The sequence below is a fragment of the Vicugna pacos genome, chromosome 20, assembly GCF_048564905.1.
Source record: "Vicugna pacos chromosome 20, VicPac4, whole genome shotgun sequence".
Classification (NCBI taxonomy): Eukaryota; Metazoa; Chordata; class Mammalia; order Artiodactyla; family Camelidae; genus Vicugna; species Vicugna pacos.
Genome location: NC_133006.1, coordinates 24408014 through 24424354, shown reverse-complemented (window position 1 = coordinate 24424354; position 16341 = coordinate 24408014). Strand labels below are relative to the sequence as shown.

At 50.4% G+C, this 16341-nt stretch overlaps 1 protein-coding gene across 3 annotated transcripts; it reads left to right on the top strand.

Moving 5' to 3' along the window:
- ABCF1 (ATP binding cassette subfamily F member 1) lies at positions 1–12326 on the top strand. Of its 3 annotated transcripts, none has more exons than XM_072945431.1 (25): positions 1–148; positions 3384–3430; positions 3643–3744; positions 3903–4029; positions 4173–4210; positions 4299–4406; positions 5062–5136; positions 5218–5331; positions 6171–6272; positions 6532–6654; positions 7030–7130; positions 7236–7321; positions 7612–7751; positions 7834–7982; positions 8451–8534; positions 8701–8825; positions 9033–9145; positions 9256–9427; positions 9516–9590; positions 9680–9750; positions 10763–10795; positions 10881–11049; positions 11223–11287; positions 11380–11452; positions 11598–12326. In XM_072945431.1, exons 1-25 carry the CDS (start codon positions 76–78, stop codon positions 11762–11764), a joined length of 2532 nt encoding a protein of 843 aa, XP_072801532.1. In that variant the 5' UTR covers positions 1–75; the 3' UTR covers positions 11765–12326. The 3 variants fall into 3 exon arrangements, with proteins under 3 accessions (XP_072801532.1, XP_072801530.1, XP_072801529.1); XM_072945429.1 differs by having other exon boundaries at positions 3900–4029; XM_072945428.1 differs by having other exon boundaries at positions 3897–4029.
- Positions 12327–16341: the final 4015 nt, after the last annotated feature.

Genomic DNA, 16341 nt, shown 5'->3' with positions numbered 1-16341 from the left:
CTGGTTCCGGGCCCCACGCTGCCGGAAGCGGAAATAGCACCCGGCGCAGCTTGAGTTGCAGTAACTGCCACCGCGATGCCGAAGGCGCCCAAACAACAGCCGCCGGAGCCCGAGTGGATCGGGGACGGAGAGAGCACGACCCCGACAGGTGAGGCTGGTAGGCAGGAAGGGAAGAAGAGACGAAAAAGAAGAGATGGAAGTGTCCGCGTGTTTTAGGAGAGAGTCACGGGGTGCGAGACTGACCCGGCCGTGCGGGGGCTACTGCGCATGCGTGCCAAGGACTGGGACGAGTTTTCCCTGGCCGGAGTGCTTTTGAGGTGCGGCCGAAAGGAAAGGTGCCGGGGTGTCGCGCACGAGCTTCAGTGAGCCTGGGCAAGAGTCTAGGAAGAGCATATGGTACGGAAGGAGAGATAGGGAGCAATGGAGTTGTTTTTTTGGAGGTACCGTGGTTTGAACCTAGGACCTCGCGCATGCTTAGCACACGCTCTACCACTGGGCTCTACCCCCACCCCAGTAAACACCTGTTTTTGACTGTGCAGTGTATCTATGGTGCTTTAGGAAGAGAAGGAAAAACTATGAAGGGCTCTACCCCCACCCCAGTAAACACCTGTTTTTGACTGTGCAGTGTATCTATGGTGCTTTAGGAAGAGAAGGAAAAACTATGAAGACATCCTCCCAGACTTGAAGGTACTTCAAGAGGGAGATAAAATGGACACAAATAAGCATAGCAGGTATACAGTGACTAATTTTACATATATTGGATGCCCACTGTATACCCGGTACTGTGCAGAAGAACTGGAAACTTAGAGATGAAAGATAAGCCTTGCTTATCTAGAAAGGGCAGGTCTAGTGGAGGGGACAGAGCACTAATTGGAGGCTGACCGAGTGCAATGAATGTGCTTGAGAATGTCAAGGAACTGGAGAAGAGAGGAGCAACATCTGCTCGGATAGGGTGGGGGTGTCATCCAAGCCTCCCAGGAATTTGTGATAGCTGAGTTCATTCTTGAAGGATCAGTATGAGTTAGCAAGGGGAAGAATATTCCAAGCAAGCAGAGGATGCAGTTAGTGCAGAAGTGGAGATGTAGTTGAGCCTGGCTGGTTCCCCGTATTTTGTGACTGGTGTGATGGTGTTTGAAAGATGTGCAGGAGACAGATGATGAAAGTCTTTATACACTATTCCAAGGAGCTTAATCCTAAAGACGGTAAGAAAGAGGACCCATTGAAGTGTATAAGAAATGATTAGGTAGGGAGACCATTTAGGAGGCTCTGGTAATGATCCAGGTGAGAATGGTAAGAGAGTAAGCGAAGGCAGTGAAGACTCAGAGTTATGAAGGAAGTGGCATTGACTAGAACTACATAAAGGGAGAGGAATTAAGGATGACACTCAACTCAGTGCTGTTAGTTGAAAGCAGTAGTAGGCTGTAGAGCGGGGAGCGGGAAGAGATAAGATCAGCTTTTGAATGCTGAGTTGGAGATTTCTGGGGAATTTCTAAGAGGAGATGGCAAGGAGAGTTCGGTGCTTGTGGAGAGAGCTCTAGACTAGAAGTAAAGACGCGGGTGAGTGTAGTTGAGGTGCTGAATACAGGGCAAGTGTAAGCGGATTGAAGCAAAAAGAGGTAGAGGGTGGGAACCCCAAAGAACCTCAACAGTTAATGGAAGAAAGGTGAGAAAGGAGGCTGAGATAAGACTGAGAAAGGCAAGCAGCCTCTTCTCCGAAACTGGAGGCAGATCAGCAGCAGCAGGATCCCTGATGTTAAGTAACAGCAGGAGAGGAGACTTAAAAGGATGAGAAGGTACGTAAGTGTCAGGGCGGAGATTGTAAGGTTGAGGAAAATGCTTTATTTGGTTTTGAACTTAGGAGCTGCTTAAGTGATATACTGAAAGGAGGAGTCATTAGAGGAGGAGAAGTGGAGGATACTTTAGCCACACTTACTCTTTTCCTGTTCCTTGGTGATAATCCTCTCTTACACTGGAACCTGTACACAGGCTTCTCTTCCTTTGGTCAGGTGGTGTGGTTGCCTTAGTCTTTGGAGAGAAATTAGTGTCTGAGTCACTTCTCAGTGTTGTCAGGGTGAGCTGACCATGTCATTCCTTTTTATGTACTACAGTGGATTCTCCCTCTTAATGGTTTTAGACTTAGGCTCCTTGTAATAGTGCATAAAGCCTTTCATTATTTCTGCTGCACGTCTTTTCAGTTCCATCATGCTAGTCACCCAATACAGGGACCAGATTTTGAAATGTGTTCAGGATGGAGGATGCAGATTAAGCAAAGACAGGTGTAAGCATACCTGAGAGTTAACCAAGGAGCAGGGAAAGACCAGTGTCCAGAACACAGGTATGAGTAAGGAAACAGAGGTACAGCAGAAAAGATAAGATGGGCCCTTTTAGTCTGTGAGGCCCTGAATTATAGGGATTTTCATTTGTTATCTCCAGTTTTAGGCATTGTAGATGCTCGGTGTCTGAATAAATGATTACTGTGGACTACATGGGATTCTGGTCTGAGAATACTTAATGTGGTAGATAGCAGAAGGCCTTTGTTTTGGCGATTTTGAGGGGGGGAATGATCACAGGAGTGCTTTTGGATAGAATTGGATAGCAGTGGATGGGTGGGATGGTTTGGGAGGTGAATGTGATAGTGGATCGGCTTGGGCATGATGAGAAATCACAAGGCTGCTGGCTGCCTCCCAGTCAAATGTGTGTGGGAGAGGGAGTTAGATATGGTCCCTTCTTCAGGGAAACAGGGGTGGACAGAATGGAGAAGCTGAAATTTGTTCAGTCAGTAAACTTCTGTCGACTTCCCACATTGCTCCCTGGGAACATGAGCTAAATGGTCCCTCTCTAGGATGGAAGACAGACACCCAGTTGAGTGTGACACAGTGCGATTTGTGCTTGAGGTGTGAGCAGAGCAAGTGCGCCACAGACCCAGATATTTATCGACTTACCAGAAAGCTCTGTTTCCATGGTCTGCAGGTCCCCAAAATGACACACCCAGACTGAATTCGTAATATTTTTGTTCTACCTTTCTCCCCCATAGATGGTAGGGGTGGGGAGAGGTCCTTCTCTTCCAGTATATCCTGAGTTAATAACTGGTACCACTAGCCCAGCTAATTCTGCCAGCTAAAAACATAGGAGTCGTCTCTAAATACCCCTTCTTACTGCCCACCTCTGCCGTCACTCTCTGGATTCTCCTTCTCTGCCTCCCACTGCCACCCTAGACCAAGCCACCATTGTCTGTCCTGTGGGGCAGTGCAAATGTCTAGGGAGTGATAGTTGAGCTAGGAAAACAGTAAAATGGGGTGGAGGCCACTGAGAGCTTGTTAGATGAGATCAGGCTGCTTTGGAATTTGCAGATCATCATTCACAACATCTGCTTAACCTTCTAGACAAAGTGGTGAAGAAAGGGAAGAAGGACAAGAAGACGAAAAAGACGGTAAGGCAATGAGGGGTGAGAGGTGACTATGGGTGTTTCTGAGCAGAAGGTGGCCCTATGAAGGCAGTGGGGGTCTGAGGGAGGGGAAGGGGTCGTGTCAGCAGAGCAAGCAAGGTGGGTCTGGAGTGGCAGGTCCCTGGGCTCATGTGAGGCAGCAAAGGGCTTGGTTGGTCTCTGAGCTGTGTTTACCCAGATCTTAACTCCCTTTGTAGTTCTTTGAAGAGCTGGCAGTAGAAGACAGACAGGCTGGGGAAGAAGAGAAGGTGCTCAAGGAGAAGGAGCAGCAGCAGCAGCAGCAGCAGCAGCAGCAGCAGGTACCAGTGTCCGGACCTACCAATCCACCCGGGCATCTTAGGTCCCCAACCCCTCCGCAGCCCACGTCAGTTGGCTGGGCTGATAGGGAACTCTCTCCAGGGCAGAAATACAGCAGCAGCCTGGCCTTCATTCTCTCATTCTGTTTTGCGTTCAGCAGCAAAAAAAGAAACGAGACACCCGAAAAGGCCGGCGGAAGAAGGATGTGGATGACGATGGAGAAGAGAAGGAGCTCATGGAGCGTCTTAAGAAGCTCTCAGTGCCGGCCAGTGACGAGGAGGATGAGGGTAAATGCCCTGAGGGAAATGGGTACTGGAATCCCTGAGTCATGAAGGGTCACAGACTTCATTCCTTGCTCTTGAAGTTGGATTAGATAGAGGAGCTGGATGTAATTCTCTTTCCTGTCTCATCTTCTCCCTTGTTGTTTCAGTACCTGCCCCGGTTCCCCGAGGAGGGAAGAAAACCAAGGTAAGCCATCTATCTGTATGGTAGACAGAGACTCCAGGCGTGCAGCCTTGACCATCCTGCTGACTTCTCCGGCCCTTTCATTCTCCAGGGTGGTAATGTTTTTGCAGCCCTGATTCAGGATCAGAGTGAGGAAGAGGAGGAGGAAGAAAAACATCCTCCTAAGCCGGCCAAGCCAGAGAAGAATCGGATCAATAAGGTGAAAGCGGTGGCTCTGCCGGTCACTCCCACCCCAGGTGGCACCTTCTAGCCACCGTGTGGTCATTCCCTGCCTGCTTTTCCTGCTTTTAAACTAGCTCTCCTAGGTCTGCCTTGCTTATACTGTCAAAATCAGCTTTTTAAAATACTTTTCATCACTGAGAAATCTACAGTGGTGCTTTCAAACTCAGAATCTAAAACAAAAGCCTTCAAGTCTTTGCTCTTCCACTTGGACCCCTCAGCAGGGTTACAGGACTCTTCATATACCTTTCAGATCAGCCTGATCACATCTTGGCATCCAGTTTGACTGTGTGTTGAAGCCTTTGTTCTTTATGGTGTCTCTTCCCTTTTCCCTAGAATGCCTTGTCCAAGCCCATGTCCATTAACTCTTCTCGAGATTCACCCTCTCCAGGAAACCTCCAGTGTTAGGGCTGCCCGCTCACGTGGCTCACTTGACTAACTCACAGTTCCCTAAGCTGTGCTGATACTCTCTAGTCGTCTGTTCCCTATCTAGTCTCCAGCTGGAGGCTAGCGTTTCTCTGGGTCTCATTTTCTCCCTGGCAGACTCAGTATCGTTAACTACTACTCCTAGACTCCATAGAAATGCCTGTTAAGCTACAGGCTCGCAGATTAATTTGTGTCTGTGTCTTCCCCAGGCTGTATCTCAGGAACAACAGCCAGGGCTCAAGAGCAGAAAGGGAAAGGAGGAGAAGTCAAAGGGGAAGGCCAAGGTAAGGGAGTACTGGCAGGAGGAGGGTCTGGGTCTTAGGAATCAGAGCATTTCATCAGACCTGCTGTATTTTCCCGAATAGCCTCGAAATAAATTTGCTGCTCTCGACAATGAGGAGGAGGAGGATGAAGAGGAAATAACAAAAGAAAAGGAGCCTCCCGGGCAAGAGAAGGAGAAGGCCAAGAAGGCAGAGCAAGTGTGTATTTTGGTGTCAGGGGAAGGTGGGCTGGGGGACTCGGGCTCTGTGGCCCTTGGGATGGGGCAGGATCTGGGGGTGCACCTACTGTCCAGAGCAGGGGTTGGCAAATTTCTATAAATGGCCACATAGTAAATATTTTTGACTTTTTAGGCTACATACCGTCTCTGGTGCATATTCTTCTTTTACGTTTTTGGAGAAACCCTTCAAAAATGTAAAAACTATTCTTAGCTCAAGGGCCATAATTTGCAACTCCTGATCCAGAAAGAAAAGGACCTGGGCCTTTGCCTCAGACAGTCTGGGTTCTGGCTCTGCCACTCACCGACTGTGTGACCTTGAGTGCATCCTTCTACCTCCTTGGGTCTCAGTTATCTCATCTGTGTGAACTAGTGATCTCTGAGCTCCCCTGTACTGCTAGCACTTGCCAGTTCTGTGATTTTGCTGGATTTCTCAGTGGATGTATATTAGGGCTTCCAAGTCTTTTTTTGGAGGTTACCATTTAGGCCACAGAAACTCATCTGATACATGAGGAAAAAGAGCCTGTTCCAGTTATTCTCCCTTCAGTTACATTGTATTGGCCATTTCACGTTGTTACCTGTCATACACACACACATACATACACACTGATCTCGTCTGTCTTGTATGTTTCCTGGGGGCAGAAATGGAGAATAAAGAGTGGCAAGGAGACCAGGGTGGGTATGAGGATGAGAGTGGGTCTGCCAAGATATTTCAGGACTCTGGGTGGAAAAAGACAGCTGGCTGTGGAACTGGGGGTAGATGATGTGAAGTCTGAGTTCTGGAAGGGATCCCTTGTGTTTTACTATCCCTGGTTCTCACAGGGCTCCGAGGAAGAAGGAGAAGAAGAGGAGGAAGGGGAGTCCAAGGCTGATGATCCCTACGCTCACCTTAGCAAGAAAGAGAAGAAAAAGCTGAAGAAACAGGTGAGACCTTGGGTTCTTAGTGATTAAAGGTAGGAGAATTTGATTTTTTTTTTTAAATTGTAATGCTTCAGGTAAGGGACGGGTGAATTAGGGGACAAGAAGAGAGCTTTGGGTGCTCCTTCAAGTAAAACAGTTGGAGTAAGGAAAGGATTATGTTCTGTGAGTCTTGGCTTGGTGTCTGATGACACAGGGCTGTATCATGGTGATGGGATACTGGCAGACAGTGGCCTCAAAAGTGATTTTTTCCCTTTCTTCTCAGATGGAGTATGAGCGCCAGGTGGCTTCATTAAAAGCAGCCAATGCTGCTGAAAATGACTTCTCTGTGTCGCAAGCAGAGGTATCCTCCCGCCAGGCTATGTTAGAAAATGCATCTGACATCAAGGTAGGTTCTGAGGGGGCCCCTCCTGCCAGTTGGCCCAGGAACCTGCCACTTCTCTCCCCTTTGCCTGAGTGGCTGTGGCAGCCGAGGAAGTGGGTATGGGAAGAAAGCTTGGAAGTGTTTTCCATACCTTAAGTTCTGCCAGCTTGAGGGAGAAGATAGTTCCCTTCCCTTGGAGGGAAATAGGGTGGGGCAGGCTGGACCGACTTAGGGTTTGGAGACTCCTGCTAGAGGCAGTGCTTGGGACCGGTGTGGTGAGAGGAGGGGTATTATGCTGGCAGTCAGGGTTTGTCGGAGGCTCCCCTGCAGGAAGAAAGCTGCAGTTGCTGTGTGGAAGGGAGAGTTCTCATGTGCTCCTTCCTTCCCTGACCACTGCAGCTGGAGAAGTTCAGCATCTCAGCCCATGGCAAGGAGCTATTCGTCAACGCTGACCTGTACATTGTCGCTGGCCGCCGTTACGGGCTGGTGGGACCCAATGGGTGAGGAGAGGTGGGGCAGGGGATACGTGAAGAGAAGGGCTGGAAGGAGAGGTAGACCTCCTTCGGGTCTCTGGTGGCCTGGTCCTGAAAGCTGTCATTCCCCAGCAAGGGCAAGACCACCCTCCTGAAGCACATCGCCAACCGAGCCCTGAGCATCCCTCCCAACATCGATGTGCTGCTGTGCGAGCAGGGTGAGCCCTGGTGGGAAGGCGGTGAAACCCAGGGGCTTGACAAGGGGCTGCTGGGGTAAATGAGCCAAACAAGGCTAGAAGAAACCATGGTTGTGGAGTTGGAAAGGTTACGCGGAGAGACTGGGAACTGGGAAACAGGTGCTAAAGAAGTTGGGAGAAGAGAGGAGAGACTGGAACGGGTTTTATTCAGGACAAGAGTGGAGAGCCAGGCAGGGCCAGGCAAAGCAGAAGGGAAGAGGGAATAGGAGCCTTGGCCCTCGAGATGCCCTGACTCCTCCCCCGGCCCCCAGAGGTGGTAGCGGATGAGACACCAGCTGTGCAGGCTGTTCTTCGAGCTGACACCAAGCGGCTGAAGCTGCTGGAAGAGGAGCGGCGGCTTCAGGGACAGCTGGAGCAGGGTGATGACATGGCTGCCGAGAGGCTGGAAAAGGTAGAGGAGATGGCGCAGGGGACACGGCTGAGACTGGGGTCCCGGGACTTCCAAACATGTGTCCTCTTCCCCTTCCTCCCAGGTCTATGAGGAGTTGCGGGCTACTGGGGCGGCTGCTGCAGAGGCCAAAGCCCGCCGGATCCTGGCTGGTCTGGGCTTCGACCCTGAAATGCAGAATCGGCCCACACAGAAGTTCTCGGGGGGCTGGCGCATGCGTGTCTCCCTGGCCAGGTGGGCTTCCCTCTTCACCATCCTCCCTTCCAGCCTTCATCCACCAGGGTCCTTCCCTTTCTGTTCTTCCAAGGCCGTAAGGAGGTTCAAGGCCAACTTCTCTCTCCTTCATCATCCACGTTGTCAGACTCAGGGATTTTCCCTCTACCTGGGAGTATATTCTCAACTGTCTCCCAAAGGGGAACTGCTCTAAGAGGCTGGGAAGGAGTGGTCGTGGTCTCAGGCTCCACTCAGCAGAGGCTTGTCTGGGCACTCTGAGCAAGGACCTTCCTCATCCACGTTGTCAGACTCAGGGATTTTCCCTCTACCTGGGAGTATATTCTCAACTGTCTCCCAAAGGGGAACTGCTCTAAGAGGCTGGGAAGGAGTGGTCGTGGTCTCAGGCTCCACTCAGCAGAGGCTTGTCTGGGCACTCTGAGCAAGGACCTTCCTCCCCCTAACCCCACAGTCTGCTGCCCCACCCTCTAGGGCACTGTTCATGGAGCCCACGCTGCTGATGTTGGACGAGCCCACCAACCACCTGGACCTCAATGCTGTTATTTGGCTCAACAAGTGAGTTGCCCTTGATTACAGTCTTTGCATCTTTGGTTCCCATCCTGCCCTTGACAGCTCTCATACCAGCTTTCCTTCTTTTCTTGCCCCTGTCGTCTGTCTCGTTTCCCTAACTTAATCCTAATTTAGCCACTGTAACATTTCCACACTCTTCTCTAAATCCCAGCTACCTCCAGGGCTGGCGGAAGACGCTGCTCATCGTCTCCCATGACCAGGGCTTCTTGGATGATGTCTGCACCGACATCATCCATCTCGATGCCCAGCGGCTCCATTACTATAGGGGCAATTACAGTAAGTGGGGTTGTGTGCGGACCTGGTGGGAGGAAAGGGATGGTGCCTTGAGAAAGGCCTGAGAGGGAGGGCCCATAGGGACGCGGTGATAAGCTGAACCTTTCAGAATTCTAGACAGTGACGCCCACCCCCCTTGTCCCTCGTCCTAGTTCTCCCTCTGCTGGGGAGAGGGACAGCCATTGATGCCCGTCCTCCCTGTTGCCCCAGTGACCTTCAAGAAGATGTACCAGCAGAAGCAGAAGGAACTGCTGAAGCAGTATGAGAAGCAGGAGAAAAAGCTGAAGGAGCTGAAGGCGGGCGGCAAGTCCACCAAGCAGGCGGTGAGCGCCTGGGTCTTCCGGGCGGGGGCCCTCCTGAGGAGGAGGCCGAGGGAGCGGGCCTCTGGGGCCCGGCCTGCCTTTCGAGGCGCTCCCTTCCCCTTCCTCCCCAGGAAAAGCAAACAAAGGAGGCGCTGACGAGAAAGCAGCAGAAGTGTCGGCGGAAAAACCAGGATGAGGAGTCACAGGAGGCCCCCGAGCTCCTGAAGCGCCCCAAGGAGTACACCGTGCGCTTCACCTTCCCGGACCCGCCGCCGCTCAGCCCGCCGGTGCTGGGCCTGCACGGTGAGCCGCCGCCGCCGCCGCCGCCCCCCGCCCCCGCCGGCCTCGCGGGCTCTGAGGGGAAAGTGAAAGGCTGCTCCTGCTTTCTCAGGTGTGACGTTCGGCTATGAGGGGCAGAAGCCGCTCTTTAAGAATCTGGATTTTGGCATCGACATGGACTCGAGGAGTGAGTTGGCGGGGGAGGTTCAGGCCGCAGAGCGGGAGCCCCGGGGACCTCAGCCCTCTGACCGCCTGTCTCCCCCACCTGCCCGGCAGTCTGCATCGTGGGCCCTAACGGCGTGGGGAAGAGCACCCTGCTGCTGCTGCTGACCGGCAAGCTGATGCCCGTGAGTCCCGCGGCGGGAGTGTGGCCGCTCCCCGGAGGCTGGACTCGGGGAGCCCCCTCCACCACGTGAGGGGTGGTTCATTTCCTTAAGGGGTGCGGCAGAGGCAAGCAGTTCAGATCAGCCAGAGAAGAGCCAGGACGGTTGGGGCCAGTGCAGGGGCTCCCTACACCCCACCACATGTGTTTTGGTCACACAAGAAATGCATGTCCATTCCAGAAGTGTTAGAAGTTACGTAAGCCAGGGAAAAATGTGGAGGTAACCGCTGTTAACTTTGGTGGCTTGCTTTCTCCTTTTTCCTTTACAAGTTTATATATTTATTTTAAACAAAAGTGGCTACTATGTGAATTGTTTTTTAGCCAGCTTTTTCCAGATGATACACATCATTTTTCCACATTGGTAATTGTGTGGGTGAATTCATTTTTTATGGATCTATATAATTTCTTTGATATCAGTCATTTAGAGTATTTCTGATTTTCCACTAAAGGACAATAGTGCAGCAAATAGTCTTACTGTATCTGTTCATGAACTTAGTTTTTCCTTATAATAAATTCCTTAGAATTGCTTTGGGGACTTTGGTGGTGTATGTGGTGCTTAGGCAGGTTGTAGCTGTCTACACCCTCCAGAAAAGTGTTGAGAGGGCCTGCAGAGAGCAGCTGCTCAGAAAGGTGTTCCTGCATCCTCACACACAGTGTCCCTCCCTCCCCATCCGAGGTGGAACCCTGAAAACGTGCAGTTCCTGAGTCTCACAGGAAGGGTGGGAGGGGGTGGTTCTTTGGTGGTGGTCAGTCTCTCCTGGTTCTCAATCTCTGCCTTTTGTTTCCCCTTCTTTATTCTCTTGCTTCTGATTTCCTGGGCGTGTCTTTGTCGCATTAGGAAGAACACCCATGTCCCCTTTTTCACCTGGCTTGTTCCCAGCCCAATCCTGGGATTTGTCTCCCGTTCAGAAAAGCTGGGGCCAGAGCTGCAGCACCCTTCCCTTCTCCTTATCTTCCCACTTGCTTTTTCCTTGCAGACTCGTGGGGAAATGAGAAAGAACCACCGCCTGGTGAGTTGGCTTTGGGAATTAGGGAGTCAGAGGCTGACAGAGGAAGTGTGACTTTGACTGACCACCCCCTTCTTGTCTCGGGCAGAAAATCGGCTTCTTCAACCAGCAGTATGCGGAGCAGCTGCGCATGGAGGAGACGCCCACGGAGTACCTGCAGCGGGGCTTCAACCTGCCCTACCAGGATGCCCGCAAGTGCCTGGGCCGCTTTGGCCTTGAGAGTCACGCCCACACCATCCAGATCTGCAAACTCTCTGGTACCAGGGGTCCCTCCTTAATGTTCATATCTGTAGGCTGCACTCAGAGGCAGGAGGGAAGAGGAGCCAGGACTCGGGGGACCTCAGCGCTCACACAGACACACATTCGGGGTTTACCTGCAGAGGTGTCAAATGGTAAAAGGGGCGACGGGTCTCCTTTTCCTTTGCTGCAGGCGGGCAGAAGGCCCGGGTTGTGTTTGCGGAGCTGGCCTGTCGGGAGCCCGATGTCCTCATCTTGGTGAGTGAGCAGAACTGTGGGGCGGGGTGAGGGTGTCAGACAGGAGAGGGAGGAGTCGGAACGCTCAGTCATGGGATGCCGCCTCCTCGTAGGACGAGCCCACCAATAACCTGGACATCGAGTCTATCGACGCCCTGGGGGAGGCCATCAATGAGTACAAGGGTGGTAAGTCAGCACAGGGCGCGCCCTCCTCCTCCTCCCCTTGGGGACCAGCTGTGGTGTCCTTTGGTCAGGACTCCCTCGCCTCAGCTTCTCATTCCCCTCTTCCTCCTTTCTTCCTGCCCTCCTTCCTCACCCTCGTTCTTCAAAGCTGTGATCGTCGTCAGCCATGATGCACGACTCATCACCGAAACCAACTGCCAGCTGTGGGTGGTGGAGGAGCAGAGTGTCAGCCAGATCGACGGTGACTTCGAAGATTACAAGCGGGAGGTGTTGGAGGCCCTGGGTGAAGTCATGGTCAGCCGACCCCGGGAGTGAGCTCCCCGTCTTGGAAGTCCCCTCGCCTCCCTGGCTCTCCTCGGAAGCCTGCCTCTGACCCAGCGGCCACTCGGGCACATGAAGAAGGAGCGTGATCTTGATGTGACCAGGATACCACTTTGACTGCTTCTTTTTCTCTGAAAGACTTGTCTGTTCTTCTCTTCAGATAACTGAGCTGGCCTTGGCCTTGAACTCCTTCTGTACAGACAGAGGTGACCTTCGTTACCATGGGGTTCCATCCAGCCAGGCTTACGTGGCCAGTTGTCTAAGACTCTGTCCTCACTCAGAAGCCTGTCTCTGGTCCACCTCAAAGCTTCAGGCCCCACTGCCACCCCGGTCTGTGAGTGGTGCTGCTCTTTTCTGGTGGATTCAATGCTGACTTAACTGATAAACTGCTGTTGCCGCTCAGAGCCAGAGGGAAGTTCTGAGGCCTGTGCTGTGACCCAGGATTTGGTGCCTGCAGCCTCTAGTCTGGCTGGGGACTTGGGGGCAGGAAAGGAATGCTGCTGAACTCAAATCTCCCTTTACAAGAGGGAGAAATAAAGGAAAGGAGTTGCCGCCACCCTGTCACTGTTTGGAGATTCATGGGACCTGACACTGTTCTTAGTCTGGATTTGCTTTATTCAGTTTTCTGGCAGCATTTAGTACCCCCTCTCCCCACCAGGACGGGAGGCTGTGACCCGCAGTCTCCCGCCTTGGACACTTGGGTTTCTCACTGTCCGAATTCTGCCCTGTGGTCAGGGAGCAGAGTGCTGATCCCCCTAGAAGTTACTATATCAGCCAACATGTACAGCCCCGTGGGGTGTGAAGAAGGGAAAAGACAAGGTCTGCCTTCATGAGTAGTCTAGCTAGAGAAGACTTGGAAGATGAGATGAGTGTATAATGTGATGTGACTAAGGGCCGAATGTGTGGTGCTCTCGGTGTTAAGTGGCCACGCATTCACAGAAGGAAAGATGATCCAGAACTTGGTTATTTGGTGGGATCGCTTGAGGGTGGACCCTGAAAAATAATGAGGATTTGAATAATGAGGAAGAGGGAGCCATTTTTGGAACCTAGGGAGAGAACAGATCTAAGCCTTGGAAGGAAGAGAAGACTGGGAGTTGAGAGAGCATGGCTGGTGTGGCTGCTTATTAGAGCAGGGTCGGAGGGCAGGGGTTGGGAAGTCACACCCCAGTGGCAAGTGGTTGGTGGTGATATTTGGGTAGTGATGGGTGAGGTGGACCAGAAAAACTTGTAGGATGGGCACCCTAATTTGTGCTGATGAGGTAGTAAATCCTGAATTAGGACAAGGGAGAGGGATGGAAAGGAGAGGACAAGTGGGAAGGGCCAGGTGTGGGAGCTGGAGAGAGAATAATCAGATGCTTCCAATTCTAGGGAGACTATCAGGAACCATTCAAGACTTACTGAGTTGGGACATCAAATTTGGAGAAATTATTTTCTGGCCAGATAACACCAGATGTCGAGTACGAGGTTTATATCGAAAGTGAAGGTTTGATGTGGAGATAGTTGTAGAGGCACTGTTGGGTATATTAGAAATAAAGGGATGCCCCTCTTACAGAATTTGAGGGAAAAAAATCAGGGTCTTGTGCCAAGTAAGAATTAATCTCCTCCATTCCATGAAATAGGTCTGTCATTGAGTAGTGGGAGCGGGCTTGAAGCCCACTGTTAATGGTGTGGCCTCGGACTCAGCCTCTTGGTACCTGTTTCCTCATCTGTAACAGGAAGGTGATAAAAAGTACCTACCTCATGAGGTTATTAAGGGATTAGACATGTAATTATTTGTGAAGTGCTTCTTTTTTTTTTAAACTTTTGTTGCCATGTATTTCATGTTACACTTTACACTTGGCACTGAAAATTCTCAGTTCACTAGTCTAGATGAGATGATATATAAAATATATAGGAATGTTATAAAATGAATACCAGAATTTCACATTTCAAGTTTTTGATCGCTAGCTTCACTAGATACTTCAGGTGCTCCAAAATAACTTCTCTCCATGTACACAAATTTTATTTCTTCTCTCACTGTGTATAGTTATAGACCGAGATAGGGGCAAAAGGATGCCGCTTCTCCAAAAAGAGCAGCATGGAAATGGGATGCAAAAGGAAAAAAACAACACATTTACATGGTTATTGAAAAATGGGGTTTCACTAACAAATATTTTTATTCATGAACAACCTTTATCATCCATGAATCATGCAGTAATGTCATACATAATGAGCAGCATAGAAATGTTTTTAGAAGTGAGTGAGTCTTGTTCACACCTTCCTAATGAGGAAACAGTCTCAGAGACGCTAACCTGGTCGTGGTCTCCCTGCCTGAGGGGGTGTTCCCGGGGCGGTGGCCCTTGTTTTCTGACTCTAGAGCCCTGGGCATTCTCCCTCCTCTGTAGAAAGTGGGCAAGAAGGATGTTTGAGGGCAGTGGTTCCCAAAGTGCTGGACCTGCAGCAGCAGCAGCATCGCCTGGAGTTTGTTACAAGAGCAAAGACAGGAACTGAGGGGTGCCTCTGGAGCACACCAAAGGGAACGGGGTCCTCGGAGAGAAACGGTGGAGGGATGGCTCCTCAAAGGAAGTAACAGTGAAAGCCGAGGCGCGGAGGTGAAGAAGGAACCAACTAGATGAGCGGGAAAGAAGAGCCTTGGTGGAAGGGACCAGATGTGCAAAGGCTCAGAAGCTGGAAGGAGCTTGACTAGGACAAGGAACATGGCCTGAGCTTAGAGCTTAAGCAGGGGCTGGGACACATGGCCTTATAAACCTTGGTAGGGACTTGGGATGTTGTTCTAGGAGCAATAGGAGGCCATCGGTGTTTACCCAGGAGTGTGAATTGACCTGGTTTTCTTTTTTTTTTTTAACTTTTTTTTAATGAGTTATAGTCATTTTACAATGTTGTGTCAAACTCCAGCGTAGAGCAGTTTCTCAGTTATACAGGAACATACATATATTCATTGTCACATTTTTTTTCACTGAGCTACCACAAGATCTTGTATATATTTCCCTGTGCTATACAGTATAATCTTGTTTATCTATTCTACATATGCCTATCAGTATCTACAAATTTTGAACTCCCAGTCTATCCCTCCCACCCCTCTCCCCTGACCTGGTTTTCATTTTGGCAAAATTGCTTTGGCTGCTGCACAAAGAATGGTGGGTATGGGGAGACAGAGGGGATGGCAGGAGAGGAGTTAGATACTCCCTCGGGAAAGAAGAGATACCCTCCTGCCTCTAAGAAAGGGAGAGATAATGTAGACTCTGCTCTTTTCAGGTGAAGAGAAGGGGAAATTGTGCTCACATTGGATGGGGTTCATTTTCTCAGGAGGTTTGGTGCCAGAGAATCAAGAAGAGTTAGGAAGTTTGCCAAGCACCAGTGAGTATATTGAGTCAGTGCTAATAATTTGTAGTGGGCCAAGATGGTAGGATTTCATGATTTTTTAGTGTTAGGTTACTGTCTGGGAGCAGAAGTGGGAGAAATAGAATAATGGTGATTCAGAACTGGAGATGGAACTGGTGAGCTTGGGGAGGGGTTGACAGAATGTCGAGAGTTGGAAGGGTATTTGGGGAGCAGGGAGTGGAAATGGGATAAGAAAGGAAGAACAGACCAGCTGAAATGGAGGTTCCTGCAGGATTTGGTGAAGAAACAGAATGGGTCAGTGGGTTGGTGAAATGGATGAGATGCTCAACCTGTCTCTCTCCCTGCCAAAAAGAAAAGAAAAAAAAAATCGTAAGTAACAGTAACTTTGGATTTTCATAGAGAATTTGAAAGAAAAATGGCTGAACATGTGTTAAAGCAGAAAAAAAGTAAGCTCTCTCGACAGGTTCTTGTGGCCTGTTGTAGGAGATGGAGAGATGGTGAGAAGCAGGCAACGGATGGAACCAGAAGGAAAGAAACGCAAGTTAAAGAATTTTTCATTTTTTCCCAATAGAGCCGGCTACTTCATTGCTACTTCACTTCTTAGCTTGGCCCTTAGATTATGTCCTCTTCTTGGGTTCTCTTCGAGTGCAAAGAGCAGAGTAGGCTAAGTGACTGAACACCCTCTTTTCTGAGAAGGGGCAAAGTTGGAGGATAAAATTAACCCTGACGATTTTACTTCTTGTGGGGCTTGTGAAATTTAGGAAGTTGCTGCCCTCTTGTGGCCAATCCTGGAAACAGCCAAGAAACGCGTTCTAGAGCAGTGTTTCCCAGATCACCACCACCTGGGAACCTGATAGAACTGCAAAATCTCAGAATTCATCCCAGGCCTACTGAATCAGGAAATTTGCTGAATCCCACCCCCGGTCTGCCCTTTAACAAACCCTTCAGATGATTCTGATGAACGCTATTCTCAGCCCCCGCCCCAACATCCCCATTCTCCCTTTCCCTCCAAAATGTAATTTCCAATTACAAGAATAGCAGAACTTCCTATTTGTTCATCCTCTCCAACCATGTTCTGGCCTCCAAAACCTGTCTTCCCCAGGAAACCGCCTCCATCAATAAGCTCTCAGTACCTGTCCTTAAGATCTAAAAATCATCTTGAGCCTCCATCTCCGAGCAGCAGGCCCATCGCTCTACTCTGCAGAGCCACTTTTTCAGGGAACAGCAGT